The sequence below is a fragment of the Ursus arctos genome, unplaced genomic scaffold (assembly GCF_023065955.2).
Source record: "Ursus arctos isolate Adak ecotype North America unplaced genomic scaffold, UrsArc2.0 scaffold_26, whole genome shotgun sequence".
NCBI lineage: Eukaryota > Metazoa > Chordata > Mammalia > Carnivora > Ursidae > Ursus > Ursus arctos.
In genome coordinates, this window is record NW_026622941.1 from 28,149,123 (window position 1) to 28,167,552 (window position 18,430).

The following is an 18,430-nucleotide window of genomic DNA, read 5'->3' on the forward strand; positions in this document are numbered from 1 at the left end:
ATGAGCCCACAACTAAATGGTCAACTAATCTTTGATAAAGCAGGAAAGAATATCCAATGGAAAAAAGACAGTCTTTTCAACAAATGGTGCTGGGAAAATTGGACAGTAACACGCAGAAGAATGAAATTGACCACTTTCTTACACCACACACAAAAATAAATTCAAAATGGATGAAAGACCTAAATGTGAGACAGGGAATCATTAAAATCCTAGAGGAGAACACAGGCAGCAACCTCTGTGACATCAGCCACAACAACTTCTTACCAGACATGCCTCTAAAGGCAACGGAAACCAGCAAAAATGAACTATTGGGACTTAATCAAGATAAAAAGGTTCTGTACAGCAAAGGAAACAGGTAGCCTATGCAATGGGAGAAGATATTTGCAAATGACTTACCTGATAAAGGGTTAGTATCCCAAATCTATAAAGGACTTATCAAACTCAACAACCCAAAAACAAATAATCCAGTTAAGAAATGGGCAGAAGACATGACTAGACACTTTTCCAAGTAAGACATCCAGATGGCTAACAGACGCATGAAAAGATGCTCAACATCACTCATCATCAGAGAAACACAAATTGAAACCACAATGAGATACCACCTCGCACCAGTCAGAATGGCTAAAATTAACAATACAAGAAACAACAGGTGTTGGTGAGGATGCGGAGAAAGGGGAACCCTCTTGCACTGTTGGTGGGAATGCAAACTGGTGCAGCCACTGTGGAAAACAGTGTGAAGATTCCTCAAAAAGTTAAAAATAAAACTATCCTACAACCCAGCAATTGCACTACTAGGTACTTACCCAAAGGATACAAAAATACAGATCTGAAGGGGTACATACACCATCGTGTTTACAGCAGCATTATCAACAATAGCCAAACTATGGAAAGAGCCCAAATGTCCATCAACTGATGAATGGATAAAAATGATGTGAGATTTATATATATATATATATAAATCAGGTGCAAACTGTTTATACAAGATCTTGTTACAAGGAAAATGCAAGGAGGAGATATACAACCAAGAGCCTCTTTTCCCACAGGACCAACTCTGGAATGTGTAAGGAGCTGCCAGATTCTATCATCACTTGTAGCATCCTGAAATCTATCTGTACTGTAGCTGAACTTCAGCTGGAACCTAAGTGTGAGGAATAGTAGCTGAGGGTAAAGGAAAGAATAAACGAGTTATGCAGTAAGGGAAATCCAATGTACATTAACATCTCGAAAGAGGCTTACAGCAAGAGATAATATTGTCTCTTAGCTCAATTATACCAGATGCCTTGAAAGGGGAAACCAGATATTGCTTAGACCACTACTGCTTTTGGAACCTTACAAGAGCAAATGGAGGTCTGCAAACCTGAGTGACCTCAGCCTAGGAAACACTTTCATACAATAAGGATGATGGACTGAACTGTTAATGACTGAATGGGATTAGTAAGGACTAGTAATATGCCAGCATCTTTCAACTATCAGGATTCTTTTGCTATATGGGATCCATGGTTAAATACCAGGGGGTAGCCTGTGGTATAATAAAACATATTTGCCCTTTGTTCATAGTTGATGATGATGATGATGGTGATGATGAAGGAGGAAGAGGAGGAGGAGATAAGAAAGAAGGAGGGGGGGCTGGAGGGGAAGGAGAAATAAAAAACCTAAATAACCTATTAATGAGATTGATCTGGTACCTTACATCGTCCCAACAAGACCAAACAGTTTACAGACAAGTTCTCTCAAACAGTCATGGAACAAATACAACTTTAAATAAAGTCATCTCAATCTTCCAGAAACAAACAGAACATTTTCCAACTCAATCTATAAAGCTAGAAGAGCCTTAATACCAAAACCAGACAAGATAGTACAAGAAATGAACATTATAAGCCAAATCATTAAAAAACATAGATGCAAAAATTCTAATAAAACTATTAGTCAACTAAATCAAGCTACATTTAAAAATTAATAATACGGGGCACCTAGGTGGCTCAGTCGTTAAGCATCTGCCTTTAGCTCAGGTCATGATCCCAGCGCTCTGGGATCAAGCCCCACATTGGGCTCCCCGCTTAGCAGGAAGCCTGCTTCTCCCTCTCCCACTCCCCCTGCTTGTGTTACCTCTCTCACTGCCTCTCTCTCTCTGTCAAATAAATAAATAAATAAAATCTTTAAAAAAAAATAATAATACATTATAACCAAGTAAGGTTTATCTCAGGAATACAAGGACGGATTCTTCACCCTACGAAGTGATCAAAAGGAGAAAAACATGATCATCTTACTTGATGCAGAAAAAGCATCCAATAAAATACAACATGAATTCATGATATTTAAAAACTTGAACAAACTAGGAATAAAGGGAACTTCTTTAACCTAGTACAAGGTAGTCACCAAAAACACTACAGCAAATATTACACTTTATAGTGAAACATTAAGTGGTGTTTTTAGGGGTGCTTGGGTGGCTCGGTTGGTAAAGTGTCCAACTCTCGGTTTCAGCTCAGGTCATAATCTCAGGGTTGTGAGATTGAGGCCCCCTACCTCGTGCTCTGTGCTGGGTGTGCAGCCTGCTCGAGATTCTTTCTCCCTTTTCCTCTGCCCCTCCCTCCCCCCATGCACACTCTCTCAATAAATAAAATCTAAATAAATACATAAATAAATAAATGTGTTCTTTTTAAAATCAGACAAGGATGCCTGCTACTATCAATTTTATTCTATACTGTACTGGAGAGCCTAGTGTAGTAAGGCAAGACGAAGAAATACAGGTGAGAAATATTGAAATGGAAGAAACGAAACTGTCATTATTTGCAATTATCTACTATTGTAAAACTTTACTGAGAGACATTAAACAAGACCCTTAGAAATGGAGAGATATAGCATTTTCATGGAAAAGGAAACTCAATATTTTAAGTATGTCGTTGTCCTCAAATTAGATTCAATGCAATTCCAATAAAAAGAAGGTAGTGAGTATTATCTGTAACACAGCATTATCTACGTTACAAAGTTCTAATGATGGTAGGGTTTCAAAGGATTAATGATTTTAAAGGCTCTCTTTCAGCTAAATGCTAAAGTAAGTGCTTACTATTTTGTATTGTAATGTACATACAGACACAGCGAAAAATGTATACTGAATAAATTAGTCTATTTCTTGGGGAAAAAATAAGATAGTGAGGGAACCATCCTGCCAGATGTCAAGACTTACTTTAAGGCTATAGTAATTTAGTTCAGGGACAGAGAGATTGGCAGAATAAACTGAAATACACCAGAAATATACCTTCACATACAGGAACTGATATATGACAGAAGTGGCACTCCTGCTCAGAGGAAGGAAGAATAGGTCTATTCAGTACCTAGGATAACTAGTTATAGATACTTCTAAAATATTAAATTTGATTTCTTCCTTACAACAAGCAAAAATCAATTAAAAAAAATCAGTTTCTTACAGACTAAGGCCTTAAATGCTAAATATAACTTTAAAACATTTAGAAAAAGTGTAGTCTATTTTGATGATCTCAGAATAGAGAATTTCTGAAACAGAAAGTTAAGTTATAAGTTAAAAGACTGATAAATTCAAATTCATGAATATTAAAAGAGTATCTTAATTCATCAAAGACCCCTAAAAGAAAATTAAGAGCCACAAACTAGAAGAAGATATGTGCTACACATGTAATTGACAAAGGATTAACTTCTTGAATATATAACAAAACATCAATAAGAAAAAGTCTTTTTTTTTTTTAAAGATTTTATTTATTTATTTGACAGAGAGAGAGAGAAAGAGAGAGAGAGAGAGAGCGCACAAGTAGGGGGAGCAGCAGGCGGAGGGAGAAGGAGAAGCAGGCTCACCGAGCAAGGAGCCTGATGTGGGGCTCGATCCCAGGACTCTGGGATCATGATCTGAGCCAAAGGCAGACGCCCAACAACTGAGCCACCAAGATGCCCCCCAAGAAAAAGTCTTAATATTAAAATTCTATTTATCACAAAATAAAGCTAATATAAAGACACTGGCCAAGGTTAGTCAAATTCTACTGCTTTTAGGATTATAGGTCGTGGGAACCCACTTTTGCCATCAAAATACCAAGTTTGCTTTTATGATTTAAAAACCCTATAACTGTGTTCAGTTGAGCACAACTAGCAATTTGTGATTAGGAGGCTTCCAACTTTTTCAAGAAAACTTTAAGTGGCTTCTACTCTTTGACAAGGTTAATTCATGCACAACTTAGAAGAGGCAGGGGAAGAAAGGAGGGGAGAGGGGCACTGTGAAGGCACACAGGCTGGCACAGCAGTCCAGGGTGAGCTGTGGGCAACTGCTTATCTCCACTGTGAAGAGCCAAAGAAGGTAAGCAAGGCCCCAAAATGTTCCTGAGACTTTAATTATTGGCATAAAAAATTAGACACTCATGTTTAATTTCCTCTATCTTTTATTCTGCTACTATTCCTTTGAAAAGAGGATCATACTCCAAACTTCCCCTGTCCTGTTCCAGGTATTTCCAGGGTGCAGAAGAAAGTGATCTTTTCTGACCTGGGGTCCTGGAAAAGAGCCTCTATTTCCTGCGTGCATTCTCTATTTAAAATTTCTAGCTATTATCACCACAAAGTGCGTGTGATATACACACTCTCTAAATAGCAGATTGAATCTGTTTAAATGGGCTATGGACCAGAATTTCAAATCAGTCCAGAAGGACAGTTGTCATCACTGAAATCCATCTACTTTGATTCACTTTGGGTTTTCACAGTAATTGTTTAGACTTACAATGTTTTTAAATTTTATGGCATAGCTTTATTAGTGAAAAAGAACTGGAGTATTAGATGCTATTAAAACTCCCTTAACACAGGAAGAATGAAGGAGGGCACCAGAGAACAAATCAACATAATGACTCTTACTTTATTCATTTAAATGAAATCTCTTTCTCTAATGGGAGAGACATTGTCAATATTAAAATCTGCATTTACACAGAGCTTTCATTTTATACTCTACACTTATTCAGCATGATCCCTGTATAACAGATTGGCAGAGTGAGTTAATAATTTAAAAATAAATATTGAGACAGATAAGGAAAGAGTAAGTGCAGTGCCCAATACAGTTAACACGGTGGTTAAGTGCTTTGGAGAAAGAAAGATACAAGCACCATTCTTAGCTCTACAACATTACCTAATAGCTGTGTGATCTCAGGAAGGTTACTTAGCTTCACTGAGCCTCAACTTCCCTTTGATAAAACATGGATAAGAGCAGTAACTCATTGGTGTTGAAGAGAGAAGAATCCCCAAAACAACATACAAGGCATTTTTATAGTGTAATTCCTAACACAGAATGATTTCAGTGAATGGTTATAAAATTACCATATGAGACTTTCTTTTGTACGACACTTAAAATACGTGTGTGTGCATCTCCAAAGGCAAGGGAAACAAAAGAAAAAATGAACTTTTGGGACTTCACCGAGATGAAAAGTTTCTGCACAGCAAAGGAAACAGTCATCAAAACAAAGAGGCAACCCACAGAATGGGAGAAGATATTTGCAAATGAAACTGCAGATAAAGGGCTGGTATCCAAGAACTATAAAGAACTTCTCAAACTCAATACATGAGAAACGAATAATCAAATCAAAAAATGGGCAGAAGATATGAACAGACACTCTTCCAATGAAGACATACAAATGGCTAACAGACACATGAAAAACTGTTCAAAATCATTAGCCATCAGGGAAATTCAAATCAAAACCACATTGAGATACCACCTTACGCCAGTTAGAATGGCAAAAATTGACAAGGCAGAAACAAATGTTGGAGAGGATGTGGAGAAAGGGGAATGCAAGTTGGTACAGCCACTTTGGAAAACAGTGTGGAGGTCCCTGAAAAAGTTAAAAATAGAACTACCCTATGACCCAGCAATTGCACTACTGGGTATTTACCCCCAAAATACAGACGTAGTGAAGAGAAGGGCCATATGCACCCCAACGTTCATAGCAGCATTGTCCACAATAGCTAAAGTGGAAGGAGCCGAGATGCCCTTCAACAGGCGAATGGATAAATGTGGTTCATATATACACTGGACTATTACTCAGCCATCAGAAAGAACAATTACCCAACATTTACAGCAACATGGACGGGACTGGAGGGGATTATGCTAAGTGAAATAAGTCAAGCAGAGAAAGACAATTATCATATGGTTTCACTCATTTGTGGAACATAAGGAATAGCAGGGAGATTGGTAGGAGAAGGAAGGCAAGAATGAAGGGGGGGTAAACAGAAGGGGGAATGAACCACGAGAGACTATGGACTCTGGGAAACAAACTGAGGGCTTCAGAGGGGAGGGGGGTGGGGGGACTGGGATAGGCCCGTGATGTGTATTAAGGAGGGCACGTATTGCATGGAGCATGGGTGTTCTATGCAAACAATGAATCATGGAACACCACATCAAAAACTAATGATATATTGTATGGTTACTAACATAACAATAAAATATTTTTAGGGGCGCCTGGGTGGCACAGCGATTAAGCATCTGCCTTCGGCTCAGGGTGTGATCCCGGCATTGTGGGATTGAGCCCCACATCAGGCTCTTCCTCTATGAGCCTGCTTCTTCCTCTCCCACTCCCCCTGCTTGTGTTCCCTCTCTCACCGGCTGTCTCTCTCTGTCGAATAAATAAATAAATAAATCTTTAAAAAAATTTTTTTTTAAAAATGTGTGTGTGGGGGGGGGGGAGAGAGTGTCCTATCATCTCAGGATTCATTTGTTGTTCTTGGCATAAAACCAAATTACCATAAAAACCCCACAAAACCCCACAAAAAACAAAAAACACCTCATTTTAGTACAGAAACATGCTCATAAATACTCAGGCTTCTTCATTTGAAACTGAATTAAATTGGCAGATATTAATCAACTATAACTTTTCAGCAGCTTCCATGAGCCTGCTGGGATAAGCTAATCAAACAGCAGAAAGATGAGAGCTCAGGACAGACCACATGCAGTGAGACACACAGTGCTTCTTAAAAGAGAAAGTGCGATAATGAAAGGTTTTCTCGCTAAGAAAAAAAAAGAAAGCCCTAACATTCTGTATAAGAGAACACTTATTAGGCCCTCAACCCTGAAACAGATGCCTTGACTATTTAATTTAACAAAGCTATACTTTAAATGCAGTAATATGTTGGACCCATGCAACTTAAAAATATACATAAGTTATAGAGGACTGTATAGGACTAATAAAACTAATAATAATTACAATAATACAGGCTATCCTTTAGTGCCAATTATGCCCCAAGTATCCTGTACAGGTTTTCTTAGTTAACCTTCACAATAAATCAGTGAGAGAGAAGGAAAAAACCCTGTTATCTCCATAAAGATGAATTAACTGACACTCAGGAAGATTATGTAGCTTGTCTGTGGTTACAGTTAGTATGTGACAGAGCAGAGATTTGAAACCTAGGATTGTGATGACTTCAAAAACCAATATTCTTTCTGGTCCAAACTGCTTCTCTAGGCAGAACTAAAACTGAACTAACTGACCTCGAAGATCCCTTGCAAATCTATGACTGAGTTAATACACCCGAGGGTATCTAGTTCCAAGCCCTGTCCCCTTCCAGCAACTCTCTAACCCCTACCCTGGCTTCAGGGAAAAAAGCAAGAAAGGAAGAAATAGAAAGGAAGAGAGAATTACTTAAAGTTACAGTTTTAGATACAAACAAGGGATCTGCAGGTAATGATAAGCCCTAAGAAAGTGGGAGCAAGAGGAAAGGAAAGAATTTCGATTGGTCATTAGAGAACTTCTTGACAACAAAAACTGAGACATCAGAACACATTATCAAAGAGCATTATGTAGGATAAACTGAAGAAAATACAAGCTCGTGAAGGGCTGTCAACACACAAATAGTGTCAACATACACACAAGATGGGGAAGTACAAATATAGCCTACTTGGCTCAGCCTCACTTATAATTTAAAATAGAAAAGAAAAAAAACAAAGTGGTAAAATAAGCTTGACGGCAGCAGTCAGGAGACCGCACTACAATTCTGCTAGCCTAAATACAAGTTAGCAAAAAGCTAACCCAAATATTTGTGCCACATTTTTCAAAGGACCCATCGATGTGCAACAACCATTTTTTACTTTCCTTCCACTTGGCTATCCATTAAGACTGAACATCTCTATTTCCTCTGCAAAATCATGTTCAGATTGCAACCAGTACTCTCGTTCAGGTTCAACATTAGCCATTATAAATGCACTTATAAAACTCAAATTTTGTTAAGTTTCTTAAGTATATGCTGGGAGAACTTTGAATGAAAAAAATCACAAAGGTAACTTCCTTTTGGGAATAAAAGCAAAATAAAACAAAAACGCTCCACATAAGTCTTAGAACTGTTAGACCCAGGAGAGTCACATCTAGTGAAATCCCCCACAGGCAAAGATCCAAAATTGATTGCCTTAGGAAGCTTCAGAGTCAACAATTTCATTTATGCCTTTCCAATGTCAGCTGCGTTTGGATGTGAACCTTTCCTCATCTGCAAAAAATAAGACGGCTACATGCTCTTGGTACTAACATCATTCTCTCACTTCTGTTATGAAAAGAAATGTGTTTCTTTTATGATGATCATGTTCTATCTGGAAAAAAGGGCCTATTTCCATTAAAAAATAAATACACTCAAGTCAGCCAGATTAAGGCTTTTGTTCACTTTCCTGTTTGTCTCCACAGCCACTGATGCCTCAAAGAGAAGTAATATCTTAGCCTCTGGTCCCACCTAAAACAACTGCTCCTTTTACACAAAACAGAAGACTTCTGACCATTAATTGTTTGGTTCTAATAGTATACCCCATGAAAATGCAGTAGTTGGGATTTGTAAGTACTTTTTTTGGGGGAGACTTAAAATCCAGGGATGACTTACCTTGTGAGTAGAGAAGGATCTGCATCTCTAAAAGAACACAGGTAAACACCTGCACCAGATTTTCCAATCCTAGAAGCTCAAAGGCCTCTCGAAGAGGGTAATCGGAGAGGGGGAGTTCATTGGGGCCAGGTCTCTGGCAGATGACGGGTTCATAAACACCATAAAATTTCAGGGATCGCCCTGGAGGTGGAAGGGGCACCTCGTAGAGAATGTTATGGATGTAGCTCTCAAGCGGCAAGGGCGGCGGCTGCTGGGAGGTCACTGCCTTGTAAAGCTGGATAAGGAATTTCTTGCAGGCCTGCATGAAAGGCAGCGGTGTGATCAAACATATACTTTTTGAAACATACAGCGTGTCTCTGCTGATGTCGTAGGAGTTGTATCGCTGGAGTTTCAGAAGGGAAGTCGTATCTCCCTCGTCGATACTGCTCGCCAGCGAGTCCATGCTGCAGGACGACGAGGCGTACACGCTGCTGTAGTGCTCGGCGTTGTGCATCTGGTAGAGCGTCTGCATGGCTGTGCAGATCTGCTTACTTGTCACTTCTTCATAAAAAGTGAGAACAAAGCCATAGGTACGAGAACCATCTTCCCGGGTAATTATAAATGAGTGGAACTGAGGGTCTTTATTGTCAGTCTGAGTTCTGAAAGACAGCCCTTTAGGCATGCACAACTGTGGAGGAAGGGGGAAAAGTATCAGAATGCAGTACACAAACCAGAACGAAAGTTTGTTGTTTTTAACACAACAGGACTCAAAAGGACACAATATTAAGTTTTATCCATACTTAATATTACTAGCAGCAGCCTTGAGTTAGAAATAAATTATAAGTTCCTATTTCACACACAGATAAAATTATTTTATTTTACTTTTTTTTTAAACGATTTTATTTATTTATGTGACAGAGAGAGAGCCAGCGAGAGAGGGAACACAGCAGGGGAGTGGGAAAGGAAGAAGCAGGCTCCCAGTGGAGGAGCCCGATGTGGGGCTCGATCCCATAACGCCGGGATCATGCCCTGAGCCGAAGGCAGACGCCCAACGACTGCGCCACCTAGGCGCCCCAGATAAAATTATTTTTAAAAGAAACATATATAGAAAGAAAAACATCTTTACTGTATATTATATTACATGCAGGAGGTCTAAGAATGGAAGATCTTTGACTTGTTCCCAGTAAACCTCTATTCCAAGCCTGTGACCTTCAGCATGCATGTAACTTCTCTGAGCCTCTTTCTTTATCTACATTTGCTAATCGATACTTGAGGCAAAATATTCAAAGACACTTTACAAATATTTAATATTTAAGTACCATTTTTTGAGCAATGATGGTAGTATTTCAGAGGAATAGGGAAGTAGGTGAAGGCTCATCTGATAAATTTAAAAAAAGAATAAAAATAATATTTTCACTATTTCAAACAATATTATACTTGATCTTAGAAACAGAAACTTTAAAAATGGAATGATTTTTTGCTGAAGCAGAGGAGTAGAAACAAAGATATTTTAGATTCGCTCCAGTAGATATTATGTTTTAGGTCTTGGTAACTACCCAGGATTGAGTCAAACTTGGGAACAAAATTACCTGAGGAGTTAAAGATGCTATCCTTAAGATTCTTAAAATGCAATTTGAATTCATTCTTTAAAACATTTTAAATAAAATAAAACAAATTACAGAAAATTTGAAATAGACTAAGGAAAAAAACCTTGTAATTTATCCTAACATAATGATCATTATTAATTTTTATGTATTTCTATTTTTGTACTGCAATATGCTTTCTGCATAGAAATAACTTTACCACAGTTATTACATTTTTCTTTTTCAGACTTAACAATCAAACTGATGTGAAACTTAGAAGTTCTTCCCACGTTATTAAGAAAATGCAATTCAGACCGGTGATGGGTAGTAAGGAGGGCACATATTGCATGGTGCACTGGGTGTTATACACAACTAATGAATCATCGAGCCTTACATCGAAAACCGGGGATGTACTGTATGGTGACTAACATAATATAATAAAAAATCATTATTAAAAAAAAAAAAAAAAAGAAAATGCAATTCAGCTTGAAAGTTACATGTGCTTCATTCAAACTGTCAACAAACACTTATTAAGTGTCTTTATGAGCCAGGCCCTATGATGGTGATATAAGTCAGAAAGACAGACAGACATGTTTCTGCTCCTATGGAGCTTCCAGTCCAGTAAGGACAGCAGATCACAAACTGACAATCATAAACTGCAAATAAAGTATGGGAAGTGCTATGATCGGGTAAATACAGACTGCCATGGAAAAAATATAGCAGAAGGACGTAAGTTAGAAAAGGAGCTACGAGGGGCGCCTGGGTGGCACAGTCGTTAAGCATCTGCCTTCGGCTCAGGGCGTGATCCCGGCGTTCCGGGATCGAGTCCCACATCGGGCTCCTCTGCTGGGAGCCTGCTTCTTCCTCTCTCACTCACCTGCTGTGTTCCCTCTCTCGCTGGCTGTCTCTCTGTCACATAAATAAATTAAAAAAAAAAAAAAAAAAAAAAAAGGAGCTACCAGAAAAAAATAAAGGAAGTCTAAGTGGAAACCTGAAGATGAGTATAGGTGTTAGTAAGATGAAGAGAAGACAGAGAGGGCATGTGTGCAAAAGCCCACAAGACAGAACATGAGGGTTTGAGGAAGTAACACATGTTTCTTGTAGGTGGGGAACAGAATGCAAGATGGGGGGAGGTTGTCCTACACTGTTGGTGGGGATGCAAGCTGGTGCAGCCACTCTGGAAAACAGTATGGAGGTTCCTCAAAAAGTTGAAAATAGAGCTACCCAACGACCCAGCAACTGCACTACTTGGTATTTACTCCAAAGATACAAGTATGTAGTGATTCGAAGGGGTACCTGCACCCCAATGTTTATAGCAGCAATGTCCACAATAGTCCAACTATGAAAAGAGCCTAAATGCCCACTGACAGCTGAATGGATAAAGAAGATTTGGTGTGTATAGAGAGAGAGAGAGAGAAAGAGAGAGAGAGAGAGAGAAACACACACACACACACACACACACACACACACACACACAGAGGAATATTATGCAGCCATAAAAAATAAAATCTTGCCATTTGCAATGATATGGATGGAACTACAGGGTATTATGCTAAATGAAATAAGTCAATCAGAGAAAGACAGTTATCATATGATCTCACTGATATGTGGAATTTAAGAAACAAAACAGAGGAACACAGGGGAAGAGAGGAAAAAATAAAACAAGATGAAATCAGAGAGGGAGACAAACCATAAGAGATTCTTAATCACAGGATACAAACAGGGTTGCTTGCGGGAGTGGTGAGGGATGAGGTAAGTGGGTGATGGACATTAAGGAGGGCACGTGATGTAATGAGCACTGGGTATTATATAAGACTGATGAATCACATACCTGTATCTCTGAAACCAATAATACATTATATGTTAATTAATTGAATTTAAAAAAGATGGGGGGAGGTTAGAGAGAACACAAGAGAAATAATTGGAGGCTAGGTTCTGAAGAGGTTTGGTGACTCATGTTAGAAGTCTGAAGAGGATGATGGGAAACCTCTGAAGGGTGTTTAGCAGGAAGGGGACAATTAGATGTGCCTCTCAGCATGTCAATCTTCCTGCACTTGAAGGGCCATGTTTTTCGAAGGGGTTCCAAGGAGACAGCAAGAATGCCTCAGGGCTTTGGAGTCATCTCTGACTTCCCTCTTTCTCTCTCACTCTATTATCCAATCCATCAACAAAGATCATCAGCTCTACCTTCAGAAATATATTCAGAAACAAATTACTACTATCTTTACTCTTACCATTCTAATTTAAGCCATTTTCTTCTCTTGCCTAGATAAATATTTAATATCCTGCTCAACAGTCTCCCTGTCTTTGCCCTTGACCCCATAATCTAGTCCCCAAAGAGTAGCACAGTGATCCTTAAAAAATATAAGTTACCTCTTGTCACTCTTCTCAGAACCTCCAATGGCCTCTCATCTCACTAAAAGCTGAAATCTTTACAATATAAGGCCCCTGTAAGGCCCTACATGAACTCATCTCTGCCTTCATCTCCTACTCTTTAGCTCACCTACTCTGCTCCACCAACACTGGCCACTCTGTTTTTCTGTGAAAACACCTAGCAGGCACTTACCAAAAGCTGCTGTTCCTTCTGGTTGGAACTATCTTCCCCTAAGGTTCCACAAGGTTCATTCCCTGTGGCAGACTGTACTTTCTAAAAATGACTCCAACAGTATTTCTAGTTCTAATGGTGTTCTAGAACCTTGCCACTCTCTCATCAAGTCCGCGGGGGGGGGGGGGGGGGGCGGCTCGCTGAGAGCACCTACGCCCAGGACTTGAAAACTTGTTCTGTAAAAAGCCAGATAATAAATATTTTAGGTTCTGCAGGCCTTAAAATCTTTGTCACAACTACTCAGCACTACCATTGTAGTATAAAAGCAGCCACTGACAACACATAAAGGAATGGGCATGACTTTGTTCCAATGAAACTATATTTATAAATAGGTAGCCAGTTGGATTTGACCTAAGGGCTAGTTTGCCCACCCTGGCCTAGTCACGTAAAATATAATGGAGGTAACAAGTGACAAATGAGTGACTTTTCAGGCTAAAAAGGCAATACAATTTCCATCTCTCTCTTTGGTCACACACACTGGGAGCTCTGAGCCAACATATAAGAAATCTGACTAACCCGAAGCTGCCATACTAGGACCACATGGAGAGACTGCAAAGATAGAGGATTCCTCAGCGATGTTCCTAGCCCTAGAGATATACCTGTGAGTGAGTGAGCCTTCAGATGACTCCAGTCGTTAGCCTTCGAACCACTCTGACTCCCAGTAGAGCAGAGGGGTTACCCTGCTAAACCCTACCCAAATTGCCGATTTGTAAGCAAAGTAATAGTTTAGTTTTTTAAATCAAGAGTCAACCAACTATAGCCCTTAGTTCAAATCCAATCTGCCACCTATTTTTGCAAATAAAATTTTATTGGAACACAGTAGTGCCCATCCACTCAAGCACTGTCTGTGTCTACTTTTGCACCACAACAGCAGAGATGAGTAACTGACAGAAACCATATGGCCTACGATGCCTCAACTATTTACTACTAGGCCCTTTATGAAAAAAAATTTGCTAACCCACAACCCATGTTTTAAGCCACTTAAATAGTACTGGGGTGGTTTGTTATATAGCAATAGATAATGGAAACACTCCCTTACTTTCTTTAAGTTTCCACATAAATATTATCCTAAAGAACCTTCCTTTATCATTCCAGAAAAAATACAGTTTTCATCCAAAAAATGCCATTAAAATGTCACTTTTCCTCTAGAAAGTCTTCAGTGAATGGGGAAGCAATTCGAGTCTTGGACTGCTGTATACGTATGTACATTGTAAACTGACACACATTACTAGTCTCTCTATTTTGTTTGGATCTCTGGATTGTAAATGACTCAAGGACTGGTGCTATATTTCTATGACTGTAAACATGTAAGAGTACCACACACAGAACAATATACTATTTGGGGCCATAAATGGTGACTGATAACAAATATACAAAGCAAAAACCATAAAGCTTAGTATTATTAGGTCAGTGAAAATGTCTTTACATTTCGTACCACTGAATATGAGAACTAGAAATAACTAAGGTACCTTTACATAATTATTTTTATATATGTTGAAAAGAATTAAATTACTATGTATATTTGGGTAGAATAAGACACAGAGTTAGGTAAAAAATACAAATAGCTGAATTTGTTACAGGAAAATTTGTTTATTCCTAATCCTGGGAATAGCTGTGTAAGGAAAGGCCATTGCAGGACCTTTTCATAGTTATGTCTTCACATTAAAACTGCTTTCATTATAATAAGAGGAGATCCTCTGCTGATTTATGAATAAAAACTCATCTGACACATCCACTATTGTCAGTAAAGACTGTAGGCAGGAAGACTTGAATCCCTGTTGCTCCAGGCTATGTTCAAACGTATACGGGATAGTGCATGACATACATGTATTTGTTGAATGAATGAACAAACAAACACGAAAACAAACAAAAACAATAGTTAGGGCACAGGATCAGATTTAGCTCCTCCCTCAAGTCTATAGTTCTCTTTTTACATGTAGTAGGCAATACAGAAACTCAGTGACCTCCAAAGTCAAAATAAAGATTTAATTTAATTGATAGGCTTTCCTGACATCATAAGCCACAAAATTACAGCTCCAACTGTTTTTGAACAGCTGCCAAATATTCCCTTAAGGTTTTATAGCTTTCTTGAGAATGCATTCAAACATTTACAGGGAAAGCTTGCCAAAAGTTGTGCTCAAAGTAAAGAATGACTTTCTATGCTATGGATAACAGATGTAAGAATTCTTAAATTCTCTTCCTACGAATCAAAAAAAGTAAGAATTATATTTCTAATCTGGGAACCATGACTTGGAAAATGCTGCTGCCTTTTCATTTTAAGAGTGAGGCTTCTTGTATGAATTGTCAGGCTTATTTTTCAGAAAATCTGAGACATAAATCAAGATTTGCTCACTAGGGCATCCAACAATCTCTTGTTATCCCTCATATTGCCTTTTACTAACAATATCCCCTCTCCAACCCACTCTCCCACAGTAAAACAACTCAACATTTAGGGTTGTTGTTTACCAGATTGCCACTGGTAATCAGATTACTTTAGCCAGGGTGGGCTCACAGTGCTATGTACCCTTCCTGGTTTGAGCCACCACATGTCCTTATTATCCCTCTGGATTATTTCAGGTGGTTTGACTAGAATTTTAACAATTCCTTTTTCCATCTTTTAGTTCTCTGACTTCCATGCCCTCTCTTATTATACAAATAAAAGATAAATTATTCAGAGTTGGTCTGTTTGCCCTTTCTTTCTCCTACCTTCATTCCGTCTCTCCCCCCTTTTTCCTTTAATAAATGTTTATTTTATGTCATATATTACATTAGACCTTGGTAATTCAAAAGACAAATATGAAAATAATCTCTTCAAATTAAAAAAAAAAGAAAATAATCTCTTCAGGGAGTTCACAGTCTGGTAAAAAAGACAACCACACAAACCAATGGTTATAAAATAACGTAATCAGTGCTGCTGTGGAGCATGTTCAAGACATTACAGAAACAGAGAAGAGAGAGCACTAACTATTCCTGCTTAGGATGATTTTGCAGGGGAGGTAACACCTGAATAGACAAAGACACGGAAGGGAAGTACTGTAAGTAAGCAAACATTCCTTCATTTATTCAATGACTTCAGCCTCTACTGGGTGTAAAACTAGGGATACAGCAGGAGAAATAGAGCTGATAACTAGCTACATAATCAATTATTTAACTGCAGCTGTGACAGGTAGTTCAAAAGGTACAAGGTGCTAAAAGGTCCTAAGAGAACCAGGTCCTAAGAGACCTGACTAAATAGTGGAAGGGTGGTCAGGGATGGCTTCTCTGAAAAAATTATGATTAAAACGAAACCTGAAGGGTAAGCATTCACCAGGGGAAGGAGAAGTGGAAGAGCCTTCCCAAGAGAAGTGGCAGCAGAAGCAGAAGAATGGAAAGGAAGAAGGGAAAGGACAGGAACAGAAGTCCAGGTAAGAGAGTTTGAGGGTGTGGACTAAGGTGGGTGTGTAGAAACAGAAAGAAGTAGATAGATAACTGACTGCACATGGGAGAGGGTAAGAAAGTGAGAACTTTCAAGAATAATGCCAGATTTTTGGCTTAGGCAACGAGGTGGATGGCTGTACCATTCACTGACCAAGGCTAGTGGGAAGATCGCGAATTCAGTATTGGACATGTTAAGTTTGAGATACCCGTGAAATATTCTAGCTGCAAAGTTAAGAAAACAGGTGGGCTCCCCTGCTAATGGCTGGATTAGAGTCCCATTCCTATGGTTTTATTGTGAGACATGAACTTAAACTTGGATGAAAATGAGGGCTTATTTTCATTCTAATGTCAAACCTGTTAATCTAACTAAGGGTTATCCATCTCAAATTCGAGTACTTGCTGAGTCTGTAAAAAGTATATATAGCTCTGGGGCGCCTGAGTGGCGCAGTCGTTAAGCGTCTGCCTTCGGCTCAGGGCGTGATCCTGGAGTTCTGGGATCAAGCCCCACATCAGGCTCTCCCGCTGGGAGCCTCCTTCTTCCTCTCCCACTCCCCCTGCTTGTGTTCCCTCTCTCTCTGGCTGTCTCTATCTCTGCCAAATAAATAAATAAAATCTTTAAAAAAAAAAAAAAAGTATATATAGCTCTTTTTCCTTTGATTCTTACCAGACGGGCATCTGAATAGGTTTTTTTCAGTCAACCCTTACCCTTTACTCTTTGCTCATCATTCCACCCTAACCTTCTTTGTGATCAAAGTAAATAGTAAATTGTAAACTTAGAGCTTTATAAAGATTACAAAAAGCTTTATAACAGTTATGACTCTTTTAGTTACTTGAAATATCATATATCAAATGTTTCATTTAGAATAGATATACAAAACAGAATCTTTATATTTCATTTAAGTTGTTTAAAAAGGTATTGATCATATTTTCCTAACAATCCCTAGGTTCATTACATTCTTAAGGATAAGATCTACCGACCAGAACATTATATAGGTAGTCATGGATGCCAATATGCAGAACCTCAAAGAGATCTGAAATGGGGGTAGGGGGAGGCAGGGGGACTTTAGCTCCATTTGCAATGCTTCACCTCACGTAAGAGAAAAAGTACCAATTTGAAGCAAATCTGTCAAAGTTGAAATGTGTTAGTTCTGAGTATATGACTGTTCTGTTGTTTTGTTTTATGATACTTCCCCCTCCCCTTTTTTTATCATGAAAGTCTCTCAATCAGTAACCAAAAGAGACATAAAAAGCAATTAATTCAGAAACAATTTCACCTGTCATTTATATTTATTTTCTATTACATTTGTACGGCACTCACAGAATTTTTTTTATTTAACAAAGTTCACTGCTCTGGAGTATTTAATTTCTGCATGAAATTAATGACCCTTCTTCAAAGCACCACTGTTGCTTGTTAAAGAAGTGACTGATATTATAGAAGGTGACGACTCATTGGAGTGGGATTTTGCTAAAGGCAAGAAAAAGCTTTAGACCTCTAGGTGGGAATAAATTATAGCATCATACAAACATACTTACTAATAAATAAGAGGAAATTAAGGGCAGTAAATCCATGACCCAAATGTAGACTCGTTTAATGGGATGCTTTTCAGAGATTTTCAAGGAATGCCAGCAAATCCTTTTAGATTTGCAGCAGTAACCAAAATACTATGCGGTGCTTAACCATCAAAACATAAGCCTATGTGTTTATTCTTCATAGGAGACTTTGGTTGCTTACATAAAATCATCCCAGAGGCAAAAGGAAAGAAAATATCAAAGACAGATTAAGGAAGCTGATCACTGCTTTAAAGATGAATGCTTTACAGACCAAGGCTAAAGCTATCATGGTTGTCTCACTATTAATGCATTTAAATGATTACAGAAAGAAAACACCAAGAGTGGCATTTTGTTCCAAGTGACTGTGGATTCATACTGTAGTAAAAACCATTCTAGTTTCTCACAGATGAATTTATACTTTGAAATATCTTACTAATTTAAGAAG

At 38.5% G+C, this 18,430-nt stretch overlaps 1 protein-coding gene across 6 annotated transcripts in view; it reads right to left on the bottom strand.

Annotated features, from left to right (window-relative positions):
* Window positions 1-18,430, bottom strand: part of DENND5B (DENN domain containing 5B) — a 186,664-nt gene that overhangs the window by 85,427 nt on the left and 82,807 nt on the right. For all 6 annotated transcript variants that reach the window (XM_057303298.1, XM_057303297.1, XM_026502155.4 and 3 more), the window contains one exon: window positions 8,851-9,517. In XM_057303298.1, the coding sequence (XP_057159281.1) occupies window positions 8,851-9,517 (667 nt within the window). The remainder of the gene's footprint in view (window positions 1-8,850; window positions 9,518-18,430) is intronic.